The 24,119-nt window shown below is 36.2% G+C and overlaps 4 protein-coding genes across 4 annotated transcripts in view; 3 read left to right on the top strand and 1 right to left on the bottom strand.

Moving 5' to 3' along the window:
• The window catches only part of LOC133338020 (nuclear pore complex protein Nup93-1-like), a 79,964-nt gene that overhangs the window by 30,318 nt on the left and 25,527 nt on the right, over window positions 1-24,119 (top strand). The window lies entirely within an intron of this gene.
• Window positions 2,466-10,758, top strand: LOC133338030 (histidine--tRNA ligase, cytoplasmic). The gene is made up of 6 exons (XM_061546217.1): window positions 2,466-2,594; window positions 9,053-9,265; window positions 9,336-9,557; window positions 9,621-9,827; window positions 9,891-10,493; window positions 10,555-10,758. Exons 1-6 carry the CDS (start codon window positions 2,502-2,504, stop codon window positions 10,756-10,758), a joined length of 1,542 nt encoding a protein of 513 aa, XP_061402201.1. The 5' UTR covers window positions 2,466-2,501.
• On the bottom strand, window positions 11,876-13,065 carry LOC133338022 (UV excision repair protein RAD23 homolog B-like). Its single transcript, XM_061546209.1, has 2 exons — window positions 12,756-13,065; window positions 11,876-12,674 (listed from the first exon to the last, which is right to left on the bottom strand). The coding sequence occupies exons 1-2, from the start codon at window positions 13,060-13,062 to the stop codon at window positions 11,881-11,883; spliced, it is 1,101 nt and encodes a 366-aa protein (XP_061402193.1). The 5' UTR covers window positions 13,063-13,065; the 3' UTR covers window positions 11,876-11,880.
• On the top strand, window positions 22,914-23,764 carry LOC133338021 (UV excision repair protein RAD23 homolog A-like). The gene has a single exon (XM_061546208.1). The coding sequence runs from the start codon at window positions 22,925-22,927 to the stop codon at window positions 23,762-23,764; it is 840 nt and encodes a 279-aa protein (XP_061402192.1). The 5' UTR covers window positions 22,914-22,924.

Here is a 24,119-nt window from a genome sequence, read left to right as displayed (position 1 = left end):
AAGAAATAATACAAGCATAAATACCAGCTATGCCAAGGTATGGTCAAAATTTGAAAATATATTATCAGATATTGCTAGTACTAAAGTCCAGGGTTCCAATTCTTTGATAATTAAAGTTGACACCTTCTTTTTTAAGGGAACCAATTTTAAAAAAGCGGAAGCCAATCACGAAATAATTACCGCAATTGCCACTGAAAAAATTAATAATCTTAGGAATGCTGGATATGAGATTTTCTCCACTGACGGTTCAGTCAGCAACAATGCCATTGGGGCTGCCTTCTACCATCTTAATACAAATACTACAATGTCTTTTTGCACCTCAAAAAAACTATCTTCAATGTCAGCCGAAGTTCTAGCTTTTCTCAAAACAGCTGAGTATGCAGAAAACAATGAAATTCAAAAATTTGCCATTCTTACTGACAGCTTAAGTGGTATTCAGGCCATCAGCAACCAAAAACATAGAAATTATTTGATTGATGCTTTTATAAACAAGATTAATAGTTTTGCCACTGACATACAAATTCACTACATTCCTGGTCACTCCAACATTCCCATTAATGAAATTGCTGATATAGCTGCAAAAAATGCAATCCAGAATGGAACCAGTCTTGAAATTCCATGGCCCCTAGCGGATGCCATTAATCAAATATCGAATATACTCTGGAACGAATGGAGTAGCGAATATCATTTAATAGCTCAAAACGGTAATTCTCATTTTTATAAAATCTTTCCTTCTTTATCCAGAACTCCTTGGTTTAAAAATTGTAAATTTAATTCCTTTTCTCAAAAACAGATAAATCGTGTACTTAGCGGCCATTGTTTTTGCAAGAATACACTAGCCAAAATGAATGTTGTTACATCTAATTTATGCCATGATTGCGGGGTTGATGAAACTGCTTCCCACATTATTTTTGAATGCAGTAAGTATAATACCAAACGGAGATGTTTCCTAACACTATGCGATTTCTTCACTGTTGAAGACTTCGTTAATTCACAAGGCTTAGAGCGCCTGAACATAGTAGCTAAATTCCTCAAAGAAGCTGAAATCGACATTTAAAATATTGCCAACACCGAACATGCCATTAAATCGTAGCAAAGCTACATACGGATACATGGCACTAAACCTTCTATCCCTATAGAAAGTGGGCCAACCAAAATAATACATAAAAAAAAAAAAAAAAAAGTCTACATTTTTTACATAAGACTTGAGTTGACTATTGCTTGCTGGGTGATAGTTTGTACTCGCCTTAAACAGTGTCAGATAGCTGATTATCACCTGTTTTTCAAGTTTACTGTCAAAATACATTATAGTGAATTGACTCGGTGACCTTATTAATAGATCCTGGACAGCTCGAGTGAAATCATACTATATTAATAAGGTTGCATATCAGCAGCTTCTCATTTTTGCTGTCAAAATTCATTATTGTGAATTGGCTTTCATTATGGAAACGTAAACAAAGTCAAAATTTTTGACGTAAGACTTGAGAAAAAACTGACTATTGTTTGCTGGGTGATAATGAGTACTCGCCTTATACGCTGTATGTTGGTCTGTCACAAGGCCTATAAATAAGTCATCCAGCTGGACATCAGTTGCCACTCAAGTTTGCTGTCAAAATCCATTATTGTGAATTGACTTCCATTAAGAAAACGTAAATAATATGAAAAGTTTTTGACATTAGACTTGAGAAAACCAGCTGTCTTCCGATTTCGATTGATACCTGGGTGACCTTATTAATAAATATTGGTAGAAAATGTGACAACTCATGTTAATAATATAGTTTATGTAATTTATGGTGACATTGTATTTTCTGTATCTGTCACATATAAGTATTCCGGGGAGCAAGGGCCAAGCAGCAATAAATATAATCTTAATCTTGAATTTATTTGACATGGTATTCAAAGCAATGAAAAAAAAAAACAGATCATTTGATAAAACAGGTCACTTTGGGAAAAATGTAATCAGATGGTACTTTCTAATAATTATACCACGATAACCTTATAATATTTTGCCATGATGTTTATTCAAAAGTGATAGTATTTTAAAATAAATTATATTAAATTAAAAATAAAAAAGGTAAAAAATAATTCATTAAATCATATTATTCTTTTCAAAAAATGGCTTGTGTAAATACAACGCCATGTTTTCAAATTAATTTTCATTTCAACTACAATTTGTCATCCCCATCAGCTGATTTATAAATCCCTATCAAAATAAGAAGAAGCAATCAAACAAAAGTCGACTGATATGCCCCTATTTGGAAAAGAAGAAGAAGACATCTACTAAGAGGAAGTTTGCACGCGTGTAAAAATCTAAATCGCGATCGAATAATTGTGAAAAAATCGTAATAAATCACTCAACTATATACAAAAAACACGCGACGCTGTGTCTAGCACCGGGTCGGACTTGAAATAAGCGTATTTAAAGTGTCGAAAGTATAACTTTTGTGTGAAAGTTTCGGTTTTCTGTGTTCTCTCGCTGGCAATATTTGTTGGTATTAGGAATGAGTGAAACGCGTGAACAAATTTTGGAAGAAATTAAAGTACAAGGTGATTTGGTGCGAAAATTAAAGGCGGCCAAGGAACCCAAAGAAAAGGTACGTTTCAAATGCTGCACAGATGGGTCGTCATCCTCCTCCACATGGGAGGGTGGCGGTGGTGTTGATTAAATCGCATGTTTTGTCAACTAACCATACCAAACGACTCGGTCAGGCCAGGGAGGTATTACACATATATATTGAGTAACCATTGTGTTGGAGTATAATTCAAAATTTAGAGGAGTCATTACTAACCAACCCCTTTGTGTATATTTCTTTCTTTTTTTTGGCTTTACGTATGGACGACGGCACTAACTAACCTACGTGTGTACCTCGGCAAAAGCCCAAAGCCAGCCGTAGTACATATGCTGTATGTTGGTTGTGTTGTGTGTACGCGTCTGTATGTTTCATTTTTGAAAAGTGTATGTATCATAAAGTTTAATGAAAAACTCAAAAATTTGCAAATTCGTTTAGACGAGACTTTGAGATGTTTTCGTTTGTTTGTATGATTTGTATTTTGTCCACTGTGAGTCGTCCTTAGCACCCTCCATAATGATTATCCGAATTACTTGTAGATTTCATCATCACATGTCACAATAAACCATAAATTATACTCATTTGTTTCCTTTTTTGCTTCGTGATTGTTTGAGTCATCATCAACTCCGTGGTATTTGCTGCACCGCGCTCTACCCTTCCACCTTCACCTCCATCCACATCAAGCGATTGTTTTGTACATTCAAACCACACACAATTAGAGCAAAACTTAGTGTTCGAACGTACCACTAACTCTTAACTTTCACATTTGCCGTCTTGTAGTTCATTTTTTTGTCAATCATTGTTTCATTTCGTTTTTTATGTAGGGGAGACTGGGGCACCTTCGGCACTTTTTTTTTAGAGCTCTATATTTCAGTACTTATTCAACATATATAAAAACTTTATGGCTGATTATTGTCCTCTGACTCTTAATTATAAAAAATAGTACCAAAAAGATATAAAAAAATAGTATTAGTTAAAAAATTTTACAGTTTTGTAAAAAAGTCAAATTCGCTGAATGTGCCCCAACCCGGGGTAACTTCGGCATTTGATGGGGCACATTCGGCACCATAGTCATAGCCGGGTAATTGTCATCGCTATCAGACTGGTTGAAATTCTGATCCCCTAAAGGCTCTATTTGGTTTTAATAAGCCACACAATGTTTTAATTATTTGGTTTTATTTTCTAGCGGCGGACGTTTACATCTCAAGGTCGCACACACCATCAGAAATAGGGGTTTTCTATCGCATTTTCGTCAATACAAGCACGTTTGATCTTAAATATGCAATTTCGAGCCATATTAAAGGATTAGTTTTAAAGACAAACTCAAAAACATTTTAAGGAAATAATATTGCACAATCTGTATATGGCCGAATGTGCCCCATTGTAAAATGCCGAATGTACCCCGAATGTACTTTTTATAGTTTTTTTCATTTTTTTCGATCAGATTTCTAAAACATTATATTTTTAAACATTTTTGTAATAATACACATCGTAGTTAACCACTTTTTAATAATATTGTCTTAAAAACTTTAAAAGTTTTATACACGTACTTGAAATGGGATTGAAATATTACAGAAACATCTATAAAAATACAAAAACCTGTGTATCTAAATAAGCTTATTAGCTAGAAATTTCAAACTTTGTGTCAGTTATTTATTTCGATATTCGATGACACTGTTGCTAGTGATGTACGGTAGATTTATCGAAAACGCGATTGCCAAGGTGCCCCGTGGAGGTGAGTGGTTTGGTTACCATTTTTTTTGAAAATTTGACCCACAATCACTCAGTATTGCTTAGTTGTCAGACTCTAATAAGAAACCCTGAGATGAAAACCTGTTTCTTTGTTTCATTAAAGAATTGAATGTCTAGTTGGCATTTTGCAAACATGATTGGTTGCGATTACGTTGGAAAAAAGTAGGGGAATTTTTCCGCGTTTAAAAATCAGCTGTTGTTTATTTGGTTTTTTATGCTTACCTGTGTTTACATGTAAACCAAACAAACAGGCGAACAACCAGCCAGCAGCATAATGAAAACAAACAAGACCAGCACCACCACCAAGCCATCCTTCTGTTCAGTTTCCTTTCCTTATGATGGGTATTACAACAACCATTACAGCACCACCACGTGCATTGTTGGGGTAGTCTTGGCGGTGGTGGTGGTAGTGTAATTTTCCTTTCTTGTTCCATTGTTGTTGACACTGTTGCTACGTTTAATGTTTAAATGCCAATGGTGGAGTGGAGTGAGTGGTTTGGTTATGTTTGTTTCTAGCTTCTGATTTATGTGGTTTATGGTATGACCTTGCAAATCGTCATTCTTATGTTGTTGTTGCTGCTTTAACAATGGTTTATCTTTGCATAATTCGACACATTCCTTTTTCGGACAACTGAAGTTTTAAAACTATAAAATATAAAATTAGAGTTCGAATTCTAGGTCTTATATTTAAAGACCGCGCTAGTGGGAGACCACTTTTCCTATTTCTTCTTTGGGACTAATGACTGACCTACTTTTTAGAAATATGTAGTGTCAAATTCACTTATAACGACGATCAATGTAACGAAAAACATTATGCGCCGTTTTAGTGAAAACGAACAGATTGTTTATGTCGGTCTAGACAAGGACTTGGTGTTAAGCCTAGTAAATTTTGTTGATACGTCCAGGTATCAATAACGATACGTTCGAATATAGTTGAAAGCCTGGCTGTGCACCATAGGTCACTTGTGAGCACTAAATTACCAGTATCTTTTAATATTATTTCAGGTATCATTCGGTGAATTTAGATGTGTCAATTTAGACCTCGAAAAGCTCGAGATTTCTTTTGAGACTCGATCAATGTCTGTTCGCAATTCTTTTTTAATTCCAATAAAAAAAATCTTTCATTTTTTTAATTCATAAAAAAACATTTCCTGTAAAGATACTAAAAAAAATCTTTCATTTTTTTAATTCATAAAAAACATTTCCTGTAAAGATACTTTTTGAATCCTCAATGACATCACACGGCTGTTAATATCATCTCACATATTTTATATAAATTATTATATTTTTATCGAATTTAAATATTGAAATTAATTTTAAAAGGTTCTTTAATGAAATCAAAGTCAAAAGTACTTCCTTTCTTATTTACACGCTAAATAAAATATCAATAAATTATTATTTTTATTAAACCGGTTTAAATTATTCAATTGAACTTCAATATTTAAATGGTTTTTAACATTTCAGTTTGCCACAAATCATTCCAAGTCAAAGACCCAAATGTACAATAAAGCGTAACACAGTTTGTGTATTTTCATATACTACGGATAAGGTTTGCGGACATTTGGGGTAAGGTTAGCTATTACAAGACTGTTATTTCACTCGGAAATCATTTTGAAAATATATAACGAATAAGTGACCAACATTTTTAGAGACACAAAGAAGTTAAGTAAAACTGAAATTGGTATATCACAAGACAGACAAAATTGCTAAGGAACCCAAAAATTAGTAGTAGTCTTCGCGCCTACCGAAGACAATGAGCGGAGAAGAAAAAATAAAAAGCTAAGAAGAAGAATTAGAAGGAAGGTGGGAATATTTTCAACAGCTAAATAAATTGGGCAGAAAAACATATTACGTGCTAAGGTTACACTTCCCTACCCATTTTAGGTTTCTAACCATTTTAGTTGAAAAGAAGCTTAGTTGAAAGAAGACGGTGGAAAGTGAGCACCCACTAGTCTGTTCTGTCAGTAGGCCAGAACTTGACAGCGACAAGTCTCCTCCTCGTCAGCACAGAGTCTGCAGAGTAATCAGTAACATCATGGTCCCATTTACTGGTAAAGACCCTGATATTGAAATGACCAGTAATGACTCCTGTCATTACTCTTATTTCAGCTTTGCTTACGTTCAACAGTGAGTTTGTTTTCTTGGTTGACAGAGTCGGCCAGATAGATCTTGACACATTGCACCTAGGTTCATTGTGCCAGGGTTCATTGGCTTGTCGTCGAAGAACGCCTCAAAGTTCCGAAAAAGATGAAAGATGGGTGGTTTGATTAAGCAATCGATTGCTAGATCTGTAGATTAAGATTCTCGTCTAGCTAATTCCTCTGGTTTTTCATTACCCATGATGTTATGTTGTCCAGGTACCCAAAACAGTCGATAGCTCTAAGTGAGTTTTTCCAAAACTGTTCTACACTTGAGGGGACGACCTCAGATTTCATATTAGAGGATTTGATGGCTTTAAGAGCCACTTGACTATCCACGAAAATAGTCACCGGTTCAAGGATCTTTGTATCCAGACTTTTTATCAATTCCGTTGCCTTCCAAATAGAGAAGATTTCAGCTTGGAAAACACTACAGTTGTTATGCAGCTTGTAGGAAATCTTAAGGCATAGCCTTTCACAGTAGACTGTCCAGAGGAGGGTTGCTACAGTTCCAGTTGTCTCTACTTGGGATAACGACATCTATATCGTCAAATCTCAGGACTGGTGATATATAGTCGCTTAGAAAAAAATCCTATATTTAGCGAATGGAATGTCCGATTTGACCCAGAATTGGTAAAAATATTACGATGTATGAAATCGTAATATTTTTACCAATTCTAGATCAAATCCGAAGAGGGGACCCATCGGTCTTAGTATTTTTTTCCAATCCTAGATCATGTCCGAAAATGGGACCCATCCGATCATTTCTTCTGGTACATCCCACACAAACATTCAAATATATATTTCCATACCTCTCCACTGATGGTTAGCTCTTTGATATAATTTCGTAGACCTCCGCAAACCGTAGTTTGAGGGTATATATCAGTTGGCAACACCGACTGGCATTTTTTTTAGATATTTTATTAACTTATTAATCCCATATGCTCCTTTTTGTATTTTGCTTCATTGGCTCCAGTTTTCGTTTTCAATGAAATTTCTAACTTAATGGGTCCATATTTTAACATAGGCCCTATGTAAAGGCGGGGTTCCATTCTAATTTAAGGTCATTGAGGCGTTTTTCAGCCGTAGCGTTCGTATTTTGGCATTTCGGGTTTAAATTCTGGACCCAGTACATTCCTCCATATAAGATTACGAAACTTTTTTTCAGATTTAAAACTCATTTTCCAAGCGAAGTGGTGGCTGTAATTTGAAATTTCAGTTTCTCAAAGAATTAAATACCCGGACTTGCTCTAATGTCCGAGGGTATCAAATTGAGTTCTGAAAAAGATATTTTTTGAATATAAATAAAATGAAGTGAATTCTTTGGGTAGTGGAACTATGTAAATTTTATTTTTAAAAGAAAAATGCATATACATAATTCGTTATGTGAAGCACATAAATATATTTTATAGCATACTTTTAGGCATACCAATTGAAAATACCTTAAATTATCACAATGGAAAAAATATCATCCAAATTTCGTTAGAATTGTGAAAATTCTATTTTAATGGAAATCAGCAAATTAATTACATCATCATCTATCCACTTAATGTGGTTAGCAGATAAGTGATCCCTGTAATGGAAAAAAAACAAACAAACAAAATGTTGATATTCGTTAATCATTTGTGTAAATATATAGTGGCCTTGTTTTTTGTAAATATTTATAGCATACTAACCAACAATAAGCTTTAGCTTTTTTCCACACACCAACAAAATCGCATAAAAAATGCATTTTTTTAGAAACATACTAACCTCACATAATTTTTGCATTTTGTGTAAAACAAAAAACCGTACGCATTTTTGCATTGTTTTATTTGTGCATCTGTATTTTCCATCATATAATAGTGTTGTGTTCATAAATAATATGTAATAATAAAAAATAGTTTATAAAAAATCACACTAATTTTGAAAATAAGTTTTAAATAAAAAATAAAACCAACCAACCCTCCATCATCCATAAAACAAAATACAAATAAAATAAAGAAATAATGTTCCCCTAAAACCAAACAAAACCACTTCTAATTCAGTTTCATTATTGTTGTTGTCGTTGTCTAGGTCTAAGCTTTTAAACAGACAAAAAAGATTCGGCTCAAACTTCCTTTTACCCAATTACGGCTGAATCCAATAAAAAAAATACCAATAAAACAATAACTTATAAAAAAAAAATAGTTATAATTTAAAAACAAAAAAAATGTTTCGTAACGGAATTGTCTTGTTGTCGAACTCCCGTTTCGTTGTACAAAGTTTTAAACAATCCAGCAGTTGTGTTTGCTATCGGTTCCTGGCAACACAACAACAAAAGCAACAATCAAATCCATCATCATCTTCTAGCCTGGAGTTGAAAAAACAAAAGCCCAAATATAATGAAAAAGAAAGCAACAACAACAAAAATAATAATGATACTGATGATGGAATTGGTAGTGGTAGTAGTGGTGGTGTTGTTACCATAACAAAAACACATCGGCAAATGGAATTGGACAAGGTTAGCATTAATTATTATTCTGAGTTTAACTATCAAGAGTTTCTAATGTGGTGTGAACACATACAAATGTGTGTGCATTTGTGCTTCTTCTTCTTTCATGTCCACTGCAGATCGATGAAGAGGTGGCCAAGTTATTGGCCCTCAAGGCCAAGCTGGGAGATGAGCCGGCACAAAATCAAAAATTCACCTTGAAGACACCCAAAGGCACAAGGGATTATGGTCCACAGCAGATGATGTTGCGTCAAAATGTCCTGGATAAAATCATTGGTGTTTTCAAGAAGCATGGTGGTGAGGCAATCGATACACCAGTCTTTGAATTGAAGGTAAAATAATAATTATAAAAAAAAAACTATTCCCTTTTCTAATTCCATGTCTCATCTTTTGTTTTTTTAGGAAGTATTAACTGGTAAATACGGTGAAGATTCAAAATTAATCTATGATCTCAAGGATCAGGGTGGTGAAATTCTTGCACTTCGCTACGATTTAACAGTTCCTTTGGCTAGATATTTGGCCATGAATAAAATCTCTAGCCTTAAGCGTTACCACATTGCCAAAGTCTATCGTAGAGATAATCCGGCCATGACACGCGGTCGTTATCGTGAATTTTATCAATGCGTAAGTTCTCAAATTTGTTGGTCTCCAATTTTCATTATTAATAGAATCATTTCTGCGTTGTAGGATTTCGACATTGCCGGTAGCTTTGATCCCATGTTACCCGATGCTGAGTGTGTTAAAATTGTATCGGAAATTTTGGATGTTTTGGACATTGGAGATTATGTTATTAAACTAAATCACCGCCAGCTGTTGGATGGCATGTTTGAGGCCTGTGGTGTACCATCAGACAAATTCAGGACTATTTGTTCTGCCGTGGATAAATTGGATAAAGTAAATCATAAACGAAATCATGTAAACAAAGGCAATTTGTAATCATTTTTTTTGCTATTTTAGTCCCCTTGGTCTGAGGTACGTCGTGAAATGATTGAAGAGAAGGGTTTAGATGCTGCTGCTGCCGATCAAATTGGTGAATATGTCCAGCTAAGTGGTGGTGCTGAATTGGTGGATAAATTGTTGGCTGACCCCAAATTAAAATCCGTCCCAGCAGCCGTTAAGGGCCTCGAAGGCATGCAATTACTCATGAAATACTGCAACAGTATGGGCCTGGCCCAGAAAATTAGTTTTGATCTAAGTTTGGCCCGTGGTTTGGATTACTATACCGGTGTCATTTATGAATGTGTATTAAAGACAGAACCCAAAATCGTTGCCAATGGCGGTCCAGGTGCTGCAGAAGAACAAGGCACAGTGGGTTCGGTGGCTGGCGGTGGTCGTTATGACAATTTGGTTGGCATGTTTGATCCCAAAGGCAAACAGGTACCCTGTGTGGGAGTCTCGATTGGTGTGGAACGTATTTTCTCCGTAATTGAGGCCAAGGCTGCTGCCTCCGGTGTTAAACAACGTACCAATGAGGTTGAAGTCTACGTGGCTTCAGCCCACAAGGGCTTGCATGAAAAACGTTTAAGTATTCTGAATGATTTGTGGAACCAGGGTATTAAGGTATCATTCAATTCAACTCTTTGTTTCAAAGTCTTTATTTAAAAATCATCATATTTTTTAGGCTGAACATTCGTACAAGCTAAATCCCAAACTATTGGCCCAACTGCAACACTGTGAGGAGCAACAAATTCCCTTGGCTGTTGTGTTTGGCGATTCGGAATTGGAAAAGGGCATTGTTAAGTTGCGTGAGGTAACGACACGCAAGGAGGAGGACATTGCCGTCACTGAATTGGCCAATGAAATTAAAAAGAGATTGCGTAGCTAAGATGTTAAGCGCGAACAACACTCACACACACACTACAAAAGAGAGGCAAAGCATTTCACCAAAACGGACGTTTCTTTTTTAATTTATTTAAACTTAAATAATATTTATTGTATGTGGCAAGGCTTTAAATATGATATTCACATAAAGAAAAAATATCAAGCAAAGAATGAAAAGAAAATACGTATAAATACAAAATATACTTAATCACAAAACATAACTCAAAACTGCTGCAGCTGTTGTTTTACTTGGGGTAGCATTAGCCATTGATAAAATATATATATTATTTTACATACCATGATGATGCTGATTGTTCTTCCTTTTTTCTCTTCTTTGGTGGTTTCTTCTCTTCTTGTCTGCTTCATATTTTCTTTCTTGCAGATCATCTGTGCAAAGCAAGAGCTCATCATAGACATTGACTCGTCAAGTGTTTCATCAATCGCTAGCAAACAATGCCCGATTTATTTGTAAATAGTTTTGTAAACGCTTCAATGCTCCTAAATGCACCCAAGAAGCCGGGCAAGCGTAGAGGCCGCAAACCCAAAGCTAAAAAACTTCCCTCCATGTATGATACGCAACAGCAACCGCCTCCGCCACCTACACCCCAAATGCCCCAATTACCAGCGCAACTTTACAACGATTATGTCAACGAATATCAGCAGCAGCAACAGCATCAGTCACCGTATCCAACCGGTCCGACTGGAGCGCCGCAGCCGCCGCCACCTCACCACCATCATCATCTGCACATGGCTCCCAGTCACTACAATAACATGGGTTATGATGATATGGCCGGTGGTAGCATGAATAAGGTAAGTGCCACCCCCCCAATTTCTTCCAAGTGAAACAACCAAAAATGTTGATTTCTTTCTTTAAATTTAATCTCGAGAATTATTAAGAATTTTTTGTTGTTGTTTTATATTATAATTATATTGTGGTTCAAACATTTTTTTGATCTATATTCTAGATTTACAACAAATGTAAGAATATGGATTATTATAAATTAATGCATTTATTTCCTTTCTGCCTTCTTTCCGCCTTTGACTTTTCCGTTCCATTCGTTCGCTTTCGCTTCTAATCGTCCCTTGTTTTCAATTCATTCGTCCGCTTTGTCTTTAATCTGCTCGTTTAATCCTCCATGTGTCGACACAAGAAATCGGCTGTTTGTTCTTCATTCTTCTCGCAGGCAATGAAGGCCTGCAACACAATTTCTCGTGGAAATCCCAAGCCAACCAAACGATCTACCGCCTGTTTTTCCTCTTCGGTTAGGATGATTTCCACAACATCCTCTCTAGATTCGGAACCAACACGGCCAAGAGATTCACCAGCTTCCACGCCACCACTACCGGCACCACCACTGCCGCCTCCACCACCACTAACCTCTTCATTGAGCATGGCCACAAATTCGTCTTGATTTTCGCGTATAATTGCTAACAAATTCGGATTGGTTTCACCGATGCGGGCCAAAACACTGCTCAACAGTTCGGGACGTTGGCGTATTACTCGACGCATTTGATTGAAACGAGGATCTTCACGCAAGAAATTCAAGGAAGTTGCTCCGCCCGAACCGGCACCACCGCTTGGTGGATTCACTGTCGGTATAGAGGGTGGTGCGGTGTCCATTATATCCGGTATATCGGGAATGCCTTCAATCAGATATTCAATGGCCCGATCGGGATTATTGAAACTGGCCAATAGGGCACGACGTACATCGGATTCGGGATAACCCATGCTCATTATTTCACGAACCATTGACTCATTGGCGGCAGCTGTGGGCGAAACGTCCATGACACCCAATATATTACTGGCAGCACTCGATGACTCCCGGGCTGCTGCTGGTGCACTTTCACTGCCGACTGTCGAGGCGGATGTACTGGTTGTTGTTGCGGTTGTGGTTGCAGCAGCCGGTGTTGTTTCCTTTTCTTTAGGTTTTTCTTCAGTCTTTGGTTGTGTGGTGGCAGCGGCAGTGGCAGCTGTAGTTGATGTGGCTGCACCACTGGCACTCTGTTCACTAGTTGTAGTTTTTGTTGCCGGTTCGCTAGCAGTTTTTGAGTCCGGTTCCTTGGCAGCTGCCGTAGCCGGTTGTGGCACCTTCTTGGCCATTACCACCAAGAATTTGCGCTCATCGATACTATATGTTTTCAAAACCTGGTCATTGTCTAACACACGTCCGGCATACACCACCACTTGCAGTTCCGGCTGGACACCAACTTCGGGCACGATTTGTGCCTTCAAGTCCCAAACGGTTTTCGTTTCATCGAATTCCACATAGAAGGTTTTCTGGTCGAGTGTTTTGATGGTCAGCTTCATGATGATGATGACGGTGACGACGATTCTGCAACAATAATTTTTTTTTCTTCCTTTCCTGCGGATTTGTATGTGTGTGTGTGCGAGAGTGTTTGTTTTGCACGAATGACTCTGTAAATTCCTTATTGCTTGCCTGCTTGTTCTTGTTCGCAGTATTGTCTATTTCCTAGTGTAATTTTTGCACAATAAATGTCGTGCCCGAAAAAATGCTGCAATTTACTTCCTATATTCGTTCTTGCTGCTGCTTGCTCTGCTTTTTCGACGAAATAATTTTTCGCACACACAAATATGACGGCAGCTTCAAAAGGGACGACGATGTGTCAGCAATTGTTTCGTTGAACATATGTTTTTGACACATGGATGTTTGTTTGTGCCCCGCAATGGGTATTTTTGCAACACTGAGTTGGAATGTTCAATGCCGATTGTGCAAAATTTGCGGGTGTGAGTAGTTGGTATTCACTTCTAGCTGTATTGTGACATTCGGAGTTAATGTGAAATATTGCAGGGTTGTATTTTGTTGTAGTAAATTGGAGTACACTGAGGAAAGTTTGAAATTTCTTTAATTATGACATTTTTGTAACTAGGCTATTAAAAGAGACATTGTGGAAGAAACACAATTTTTACTTATACAATCATAGGCATATAATTATTTTGACACATTTACATTGGTCAAAAGATTGGGTGATTTTTCGAATTTAATTTGTCTTTAATTACTTTGTAATTGAAGCCAAATTACAATTTAATGGCTAATTTATATATAATTACAAAGAATCCACCTTACATCATAGCTACTCTTTTTAAACATGTTTTAAACATGTTTAAATCTGCATTACATCATGACTACTCAAATATATCCACTTTTTAAACAAGTTATTATAAATAAATGATGTTAACACTTATAAAACATATTGAATGTAATTATGCAGATGCATTTTAAAAACTTCGTGACATTGATGTAATTTGTAAAAAATTGTCTTATTGGAATGAAATAAAATCTATATTAGGATTTTAGAAATATTATCTTGATCGAAAATGCATCTTTTTTTTTTGTTTATTCATGTTAAAATTGTATAGTTAACATTCTTGAAGATTTCGTTAACACAGTGTGTTTAAATTGTCTATTCCATGTCAAATAATAGTACGTTTACATTGTACTGGAATTCGTTAAACCAACATATTTAAATTGTCAAATTCATTGCATATATGTGACTCCTTCTTTAAAAAGGGTTCGCATTTTTTTCTTTATATGACTAGGAAAAAATCGTCAAAATATGTAGTTTTTGGATAGAGGGGTATGATATTTGCCCCAACTAGTTTCGAGAGGAGACTCATATAATATACCGGCCTACTGACATAATATGTACATAATGTATCTTTGTCACCGCCCCAAGTGTTACTGGCAAGCGGCTTGATCGCTTGCGTATATGTCTTGGGAAAGATGTTACGCCCAACTTCTTTGTGGGTGGAATCTGTTTTCCGTCGATCATTTATTTCGATATGGAGGAAAATTGTTTATAGAAATGTAGACGTTTATCCTCTCACAAAATCCACCGCATATATTATGATCTCTTAGTTCTTTGTGATAAATGGAAACTTCCTGTATCATTCTACGAGTCTTCGACTACCCGTTTGTAAATTTTAATATTAGCTGGCATCCCCACATGTAATTGATTATCCAATAGTTGTCTATATGTCCTCCTTACGACAGAGCTTTCGTTCCATAAGCCGAACTTAACAATTTAACAATTCCGATGTTCGAGAATAGCTGGTACAACTCATGGTTCTTTCGACTTCGATATTCACCGTCAACGCAAATCGGTTCATATATCATTCGGAGAATTTTTCTCTCAAACACACCAATAGCTGCCTCATCTCATGCGTAAGTACCCATTCTTCCGATCTATATAACAGCACGTGTTGTAACAGCGTCTTGTAGAGTGTGAGTTTGGTCTGGCGGTATATGGCCTTGTTTCTAAAGTGCTTACTTAGACCATAGTAGCATCAGTTGGCACTATCCATTTCCGAATTTCAAAACTGATATCATTAGTTTTATTTAGTTAGCTGTTGTTTTCAAGTTCCACAGTTGACCCGAGTCTACTGGACGTCTTGCGTGTTGATGTTTTTTCGCCGTTTACTGCCAGACCCACTTTTGCAGACTCCTTTTCAATTTCTTCAAAGGCGGCTATTACCGCTCGATCCCATTCGATCCCATTATGTGTTGTTTGCTGTATAGAGTGCCATTTCTGTTCACCTTTGCCTCTCGTATGACCTTTTCCTGCAGAATGTTAAAAAGGTCACACGACAAACTGTCACCTTGTCTGAATCCTCAATCTGTATAAGAGGGCTCCGAGAGGTACTTTCCGACTTTAACTGCTGATGTTGTGCCAGTTAAAGTTATCCTGCATAACTGTATTAATTTCGTCGGAATGCCAATTTATTGCGATTGCAATCAAAAATTATTGGTGGACAATTATATATATATAATATATATATATATATATATATATATACTATATATATAATAGTTGACAATTTAGATCCACTGGGTTACAATGTAAACGTACTTTACATATTCACCTCTGTTTTAAATGTTGTTAAGATTTATACAAAAAATATTTTTAGTGAATCATGATTCCGAATTTTATTCAAATGTTCGTTTCACACAAAATCTATCAGTAAATATTTATTCAATGCATTAAATTGATGCACAATAATATCGTTTGTGGCTAAGATTTTTTTGGAGAATGCCCTTCAGCATTCATAAAAAAACTGAACACACACACACGTTTTTTTATTTATTTTCTTCTCTCCATACATTCAATGAGACAATATAAACCGGATATTACCAACGGGAGTCAACCGGTAGCTGCTGCTGCATTTAATCCGAATTTAGACATTAATTTTATTGTTTCACAGTTTGTTTGTCATTGACAAACCGCGGATGCTAACAATAACTGGTAGAATTTTAAGGGTAACAACGGGATGAGAAGTAGAGTGAGAAAAAACGCAATTGTTTCAATTTAATTAGGGGTTGTTGATCATCATTATACAATACAATATATGTATGTGTATATGTGACAAGGTTAGGTTACAGTATGTGAACGAATAGAAAAAAATCCTTAATCCCGTTTTCAATTCATAGTGGATGAAATTTTGCTAGCCTGCAGTCGTAACTCTTAATTTCATTTAATCATTACATTATTCTTCGTATGTAGTGCCATATATATTTATTCACACATCTATGCATGTGTGTAGTTTTTTTTTTTTGGTAATAAATCGATTATCATGCGATAATGTTTGCTAGAATTATTCTCCCCCTCTTCCCGCCAAGTGAAATCTTATTTGCTTTCTTTATCATGGTTGACCAGATATTGTTGAGGCACGCGACCTTTATAATGGCCATTGTGACATGTTCCAGCTAAGCGTTTTAGTTCACTTACACTCGAAAATAGAGACAAAGTAAAACATATAACAAATTTATGACGGAAATATAGATGTAGAAGTTCGAAGGTTCGGGTAATTATTAAAGATTTGAATAAAAATTCGACCTTGTTCCAATAAAAAAAGAAATTTACTTTTAAGAAAGATTAGGGTTAAGAAAGACTATAGGTTTTCTATCATGAATGGTATATGAGGGATACGATGTAACAACAAATACATTACCCAAGTAACTACAAATACATTCAACCAACGTCAAAGGCTTAAAAAACTTCGAGACTTCTTTAAAAATGTTAGCAATGTATACTTAAACTTCGGGCGCAATTGTTCAAAATTATTACAATTAAGTTCCTGAAGAGATTAGAATTGTTCATTGGTTCCCAGTAAATGAATCGGAAGATCTACATGAACGTTTGGATCAAAAGGATGTAGGATATACGTCTTTCCACCAGGAAGACAAAAAATATAGGTCAGTATGAAGAGCCCATCTTCCAAAATAAATCGATGGCCATATCAAATAATGTTAACAGCCTGTTTTTGTAAAATTCCAAACGAACGAATTCGAGTGACTTACGACCAAACCTTTATTTATGTTTATAATTCATTTCAAAACAAAAATTAATGACATATTTTTAAAAACCAAGGAGTTTGATCGTAAGTCACTCGAATTCGTTCGTTTGGAATTTTACAAAAACAGGCTGTAAGTATCTGGGAGTAATGCTAGACAGGAAACTTAAATTGGAAGACCACACATATAGCAAAGGGCTGACAAAGCCCATAGATGCTTGTCTTTCTGTAGAAGAGCCGTAGGCTCTAAATGGGGTTTTAATCCTAAAATGATATGAAATCTATATGAACGTTATGAGACCAACTCTAACATACGCGTCTATATTCTGGCGGACTTACTTAGCTGACTTGTTACAGAACGGTTGTTCCATAAGCCGAGCTTAAAAAAGATTTCCAACCGCGTCGGTCTTGTGCGCACCTCCTCCAATTTGAAAGACCATTCTCCGATATGTTGTCTTCTACTTAATCTTTCCATCTAATTCGTGGCCTTTCCCTTCTGCGTAAACCATCAGTAGGCTCGCTTTTATATGCCTTTTGAGTTGGAGCATTCTCATTCATTCATACAATATGACCTAGCTATGTCGATGTCCGCGTATATATTGTAAAGCTCGTGGTTCATTCGACGCATATCGACTCGTAGATCTTTCGGAGAAATTTTCTCTCAAACACCCTAAGATTTGTCTCATCTGCTTGCGCATATGCACGGGTAATATCGGCGTCTTGTAAAGTGTAAGTTCGGCCTTGTTTCTAAACTGCTTACTTAGATCATAGTATGGTCTGTTGACCATCGCTACCCTTCTCCGAGTTACCAAGGTATATACAATCTTTAACTTAAGTTCCACAGTTGGTCCGAGTCTACTGGATGTCTTGCGCGTTGATACCATCAGCATGGTCTTCTCACTAATTACTGTCAGACCCACTTTGGCAGACTCCTTCTCAATTTGTTCAAAGGTGACTGTTACCGCTCTCAATGTTCCACCCCATTATGTGGATGTCATCGGCGTAGGCGAGTAACTTGTATTGTTTGGTGTACAGAGTGACATTTCTGTTCACCTTTGCGTCTCGTATGACCTTTTCCAGCAGGATGTTAAAAAGATCACACGACAACCTGTCACCTTGTTTGAATATTCGTTTGGGATTGAAGGGCTTCAGAAGATGTGAGTATTGCCAAACCCTTTAGCGCAACACACCAAGAAATGAGGGTATGGGCATATGAGACCCACAAAAATCTTTGGGATAATGAGGTGATAGGAAAGAACACACACATTTTATGGGTGACCCAAATGAAGACAAAACTAAGCAAATCCTAAAGCTAAACAAAAAAGAAATAAGTAGACTTACGGGTATTTTTACAGGACGCCTCAGCGTGAAGGCACAGATTGGATGCGAGGGTATCAGCAGGTGTAGTGTGTGTGAGGAAGACAGTGAAACGTTGGAAAATTTCCAGTGCCCAGCATTTACATGCCTTCGAAAACAATTCTTGGGATATGACACTATTCACGGACTGAATGGAGAAGACTGAAGGGGGGGCCAAACTCAAGATGTTTAATCTAAATTTTCCCTAATTCTAACTTTCCTCTCATCTTTATAGCACATAAAATGCCTCAACTGCCGTAAGTGTATGGCATGTACATGCCTTCGAAAACAATTCTTGGGATATGACACTATTCACGGACCTTCAGTCTTCTCCATTCAGTCCGTGAATAGTGTCATATCCCAAGAATTGTTTTTGAAGGCATGTAAATGCCATACACTTACGGCAGTTGAGGCCTTTTATGTGCTGTAAAGATGAAAGGAAAGTTAGAATTAGGGAAAATTTAGATTAAACAAACTCAAGATGCTTAATCTAAATTTTCCCTGATTATAACTTTCCTTTTTGTTGGACATGTGGTGGTATTATCCAAGTATTATTCAAGGTAATCTATGTTCAACCTGCCGAATATAATGAGAATCTCATCACTTTTCAACTTACAATAATTTTTGAGTGTTCTCGGAACATGCTTCTCTATTTCTCGCTGTGGGCTAGTTTCAATTGAAATGTTTCAGTTTAAATTTGCCTGGTGACTCCCTTCATTCTGCAAACATTATATTCTCTTGGCATTGTCCATCATCACAAACACAAATATTGGTGTGAAATTTTAAAATTGTATCTCAATGCCATCAAAAGGGTTCATATTTCAGTGGCGACCAACAGGGGATGATTTCAGTTTTTTTTTTTTTTTTGTTTTCTCAACAATACGCAACAACTTTTTTAAATCGTAATATTGTAAACAGAAAATTTCAATCAATTCAAAATTTATGGCAAAGCGGCGGCGCTTCATTCTTTTAATCGAATTTAAAGGAATGAGCTTCTCATAATGGGTGTTGACGCATTGTAAAGTCAATAATGATAAGAATCTGTGGCACACGTTTTGCTAACATAGTGAGAAGGAGATTTTTCATTTAAACCTAAAAAATCACGTGCTTTTGAAATGGGTTTTGATTTCCTGTTAAATGTTTTAAAAAACGTATCGATAAAACTTGGCAATTTCCGTTGTACTTTTTACTTAGGTCTGCAAGAAGCACAAAAAGCACAACCTGGCTAATTTTTCGGCTTAGTTTCTTCTTCACCTCTCTTTCCCTCTCCTCACATGAAATATGTATATAGAAATGCTCTTGAACATTTATCTCAATTTCATTCATGACATTAGGAGTCCCGTTATTCCATTCTTAGCTAATGCGATAATTAAGCTATTCCCCTTTTGGGCTACAATACCTTAATTTTCTATGTTATTTCCTCGGGCATAGAAAAACTGTATTTTTGTCAAAGCAAAATATGCCATTTACTAAACCCAAATCTTTTCTAAGTCACGTCTGACATTGCCCAAAAAAGTGACCAACTGCAATAAATCAGTGTTTTTGTTTTGCCTGTTTCGTATTTTACAAATAAGTAGTGTATTCCACATTTTATGTCCGTTAAAGGGGTTTGTTTTGAATTTCCCCGAGGAGCGATACGTTAAAATTTTAAGCAGATGGTTGATTTCTTTTGGTGTCCGCCACCGTCCTCTATCCCATTAATGAATGTTTTATGTTTTGTAATTTATTTGTTGTATTTTTGTGTGGAAAAACATCCAAAAATCATTGGGATTTTTTAGGTTAGTAAAATAAGTTGTTCTGCATTTTTTTCTTTTGTTCGGATAATGCATGTTAGTTTTGGTAATATATCATTTTCTGTGTAACAAAAAAGTGGAATTTGCGGTACTCATAAGAGTTTTTTTGTAAGGAATTTGTCCATATGGGAATAACCCTTTCATAGCTACTCCTGCTAACAAAAGATTAGATATTTCTCCTCTTTTAAAAAAGGACATTATGGAGTGCTAGTAATCTCACATATCAAATTCTAGAAATATATTCACAAAATATATTTTATTCCGAAATATTCCATTTTACACAGGAATTGTGAAAACTAGATATTAAAATAATGATCGATGTTGCATTTAAATATTTGTTTGGTTTGTTGCCGTACTGCAAAAAACTACCAAGTTTTCGTTCGGAACTCCTACAAAATTAATACGGCTATGCAGGATAACTTTAACTGACACAAGGTCAGCAGTAAAAGTCTGAAATGAGCTCTATAATACCGAACGAGGATTTGGACAAGTTGACAGTGTGTCGTGTAATCTTTTTAACAAGCTGGTGGAAAAATCAAATGAGAGGCAAAGGTGAACAGAAATGACACTCAGTACACCAAACGCGAGGCGAGTGCCTACGACAATGGCATCGATATAATGGGTCGAACATTGCGTGCGGTAAAAACCACATTTGAAAAATTCATAAGAAGTCTGCCAAAGTGGGTCTGGCAGTAAATGGCGAGAAGACGAAGCTGATAATATCAACGCGCAAGTCGCACAGTATATCCGGACCAACTGTGGAACTTGAGAACTATTGCTACGAGGTAATCAACGATTTTATATACCTTCGAACCGCCATAAATAGAACTAATGACATCAGTTTTGAAATTCGGAGAAGGATTGTGATGGCCAACAAATGCTTCTATTGTCTATATAAGCAATTTGGAGACAAGTCCACCTGTCGCCAGACCAAAACTCATACTCTACAAGACGCTGATACTACCCGTGCTGGTGTATGGATCAGAAGCATGAGTACTTGCGCGTGTAAATTGGGGCGTATAAATTTACTCATTTAAGGGGATTGACCCGGCAAGTTGATAGTATATTCAAGAAAAGTGGTTGGCCTTTAAATTGAATGTGGGAGTTTATACGTATTTAATGGTTTCTATGTGTTATGACATTGTTTACAGGTCAGAAATGTCGCGTTGATCGCTTTGAAAGAAGCCTATAATTTTCGGTAATGTTGTGATGATAGTATTTAGGGGGTGCAATGAATCGAAGATATATTTGTGAGGTTTTCTAATCGCTCTAGAGGCCATTATTATATGCAGAACGTCACATATTTTACACGGTGAAGTGGGTCGGTCCAAATACTTAGAACGGTTGTTTAGATGATGATCCGTCAATATTCCAATGACCAAATAAAACAAAACCTAACGTAAACAAATTTTTATTTTATGGCGTAAATTTTCACCTGGGCTAAACAATTTCGAAAATATGCCAGGGTTAGAAAGTGGAGCTGTTGATCTATAATCGGTTAAGAGGATGCAAATATCGCGAAATATTGCCCAGAATCTGAATATAGAACCGCAGAAAGTTAGATTTTCGCGGTAGTTGTGTAGGGTATCATATGTTCGGCCCCGTTCGGCTATACTGCTCCGCTCATTTTATACTTTGTTTGGTATTACGAAAATTACCTAAACCGTAATATTTATTTTTTTATTATTATTAAACTCAGGATAATTTACAATTATTTATTTTTTTAATAAAATTAAAATTATAGATTGCGAACATATGTTAAGATTATTAGCGCATTAAAAAAAAATCTAAAATGTTATTAAATGTAATTAAATTTTTTAATATTTTTAAATATATATTTGAATAATTTACATCATACGGTGCTATGCAATCCTGTTTAGTGTCAAAGTACTAAACAAATCAACTGTTCTCCTTAACTACAAAAACTATTTATTTGAAGTACCTGGTTATCATAAAACGAAAAAAACTGAGTATCAAAGTTCTTCTTAATGTACGTTTAGATTTACGAAATCCACTCGATCTTAAATGTCAATTCCGTAGCGCATACGTCAAATATAATCCACTGGATTTGCGAACTGGATAAAAGTGACGTATACGCAATGGAATTGATGTTTGAGATCGCGTGGATTTAGTAGTCTAAACGTGGCCTTACATTCATAACTTTTTATATTTATAATAAGTTTTTGAATAATAAATAAATAATCGGCGATATGTATTCATGCATTATACATTATTACAAGTAGCAGCTGGCTGTCATTCAAAATGATCTCAAAGCTGGTGTAAATAACCTTAGTTTATTGTTAGCATTTTCTAAATCAATATAAATTACATATTTAATTCACTATTATTCATTTCCACATAAAATTTCTCCAAACAATTTCTCACTGTGCACAACACAACAACAACACTTCGTTGGTGGTTGTCTGTTCGTCACAACGAGTACTCGTGCAAAATCCACAACATTCCCACATCACTAACGAACGAATCAACCAAACAACAGAATAACAAAATGTAAACGTGCTAAACTGTCAATGAAAATTTTTCGGAGTAAATGTCAAAAACAGTGTGTTTGTGTGTGTTTCGTATTTTGACAGACTCACATGCATGTATTTTAATTGTTATTTATTCCCAAATACCAAAATTGCTTGCCGAATTGCGGTGGTGAAATAGAACCAAAAAACAACAAAAACACCGATTTTCCTATATTTAAGATGAAACTCCAGGTGAAGACACTAAACCAGAAGTCTCTCGTTGTGGAAATCGACGAGGACAAAACAGTCTATGAGCTGAAAAAAGAATTGTCGCTGTACCCCGACGTGGGGGTAAGTCCGGAATTGCAAAAATTGATTTATGCCGGTAAAATACTCGAGAACGAAGATAAAATCAGTTCGTACAACATCGATGTGAAGAAATTTCTGGTAATCATGATACTGAAACAGCCTTTACCGGTGCCCACGGCAGTTCCGAAAAAGGAAGCTGAAGAGAAAAAGGCTGCAGCAGTTGATGAGGCTACAACACCCAAAGAAACTAAAACAACAGCGGCGTCAGAAGCGGAATTTAAAACCCCTACAACACCAGCAGCAGCAGCGACGACACCATCCACTCCTGCTGCCGTTACCACCACACCGGTATCAACAAATCCCGAAACAGAGGCTATGGTCGCCCAAATAGTCAGTATGGGTTATGTGGAACATGATGTTCGTCGGGCGTTGAAGGCAAGTTTTAACAATCCCGAGCGAGCCATTGAATACCTAATCGAAGGCATACCCACATCACCGTCCACACCCGAAGGTGACAGCTATATCGAGGACACAGATGCCGACTTGTCAATGACTCCGTTTGAGGTATTCCGTGGTGATCCGGTATTTCACAATTTACGCAGTGCCCTACAACAACACCCCGAGTTGATCGATGTGGCCATCCAACGAATTGGTGAAACCAACCCAGCTCTCTTGGAGTTGATTAGTGAAAATCAAGAGGAATTCCTCAGTATGCTGTTAGATGGTTCCGATGATGATGAGGAAGACGACGATGAGGAGGATGACGAATGAATGCGACAGCAAGTTGGTGCCTTAAACTTGGAGTTACAAGGAATAGGAGGATGAGAATGATGAGGAGATACGAATCTATTTGTTACATCAACTGTATAAAAATAATTTATTTATATTTGTAAATTGCTGTTTAGTTTCTTTTTTTATACAAGCGAAGCGCTCTACTACCTTTTTTTGTCAATAGAGATTATATTGAAGTTAAGTGTGGCGGTAGTGATATTGAGCGAAATATCCATCCCATTTCATTTGAATTTAAATGTTTTTTTTTATGATTCTTCGAATAAATCGAAATACTAAGTACAAATAATTTACGACTATGTTGAGTGCCTTGTTTGAAAAAGTTTTTTAATGCGTT

This window comes from Musca vetustissima, unplaced genomic scaffold, assembly GCF_032173495.1.
Source record: "Musca vetustissima isolate MV318-11 ecotype Yass unplaced genomic scaffold, APGP_CSIRO_Mvet_v1 utg26122, whole genome shotgun sequence".
Classification (NCBI taxonomy): Eukaryota; Metazoa; Arthropoda; class Insecta; order Diptera; family Muscidae; genus Musca; species Musca vetustissima.
This window is presented reverse-complemented; position numbering and strand designations above follow the sequence as displayed.

Bases quoted from the DNA above. Each gene is read 5' to 3' on its own strand.
- LOC133338030 (XM_061546217.1), top strand. From the start codon at position 2,502: ATGAGTGAAACGCGTGAACAAATTTTGGAAGAAATTAAAGTACAAGGT. The intron at 2,595-9,052 runs GTACGTTTCAAA...TGTCCACTGCAG, and splicing joins CCAAGGAACCCAAAGAAAAG to ATCGATGAAGAGGTGGCCAA. The intron at 9,266-9,335 runs GTAAAATAATAA...TTGTTTTTTTAG, and splicing joins CACCAGTCTTTGAATTGAAG to GAAGTATTAACTGGTAAATA.
- LOC133338022 (XM_061546209.1), bottom strand. From the start codon at position 13,062: ATGAAGCTGACCATCAAAACACTCGACCAGAAAACCTTCTATGTGGAA. The intron at 12,675-12,755 runs GTGCCAGTGGTG...AAAAACCTAAAG, and splicing joins AACTACAACTAGTGAACAGA to AAAAGGAAACAACACCGGCT.
- LOC133338021 (XM_061546208.1), top strand. From the start codon at position 22,925: ATGAAACTCCAGGTGAAGACACTAAACCAGAAGTCTCTCGTTGTGGAA.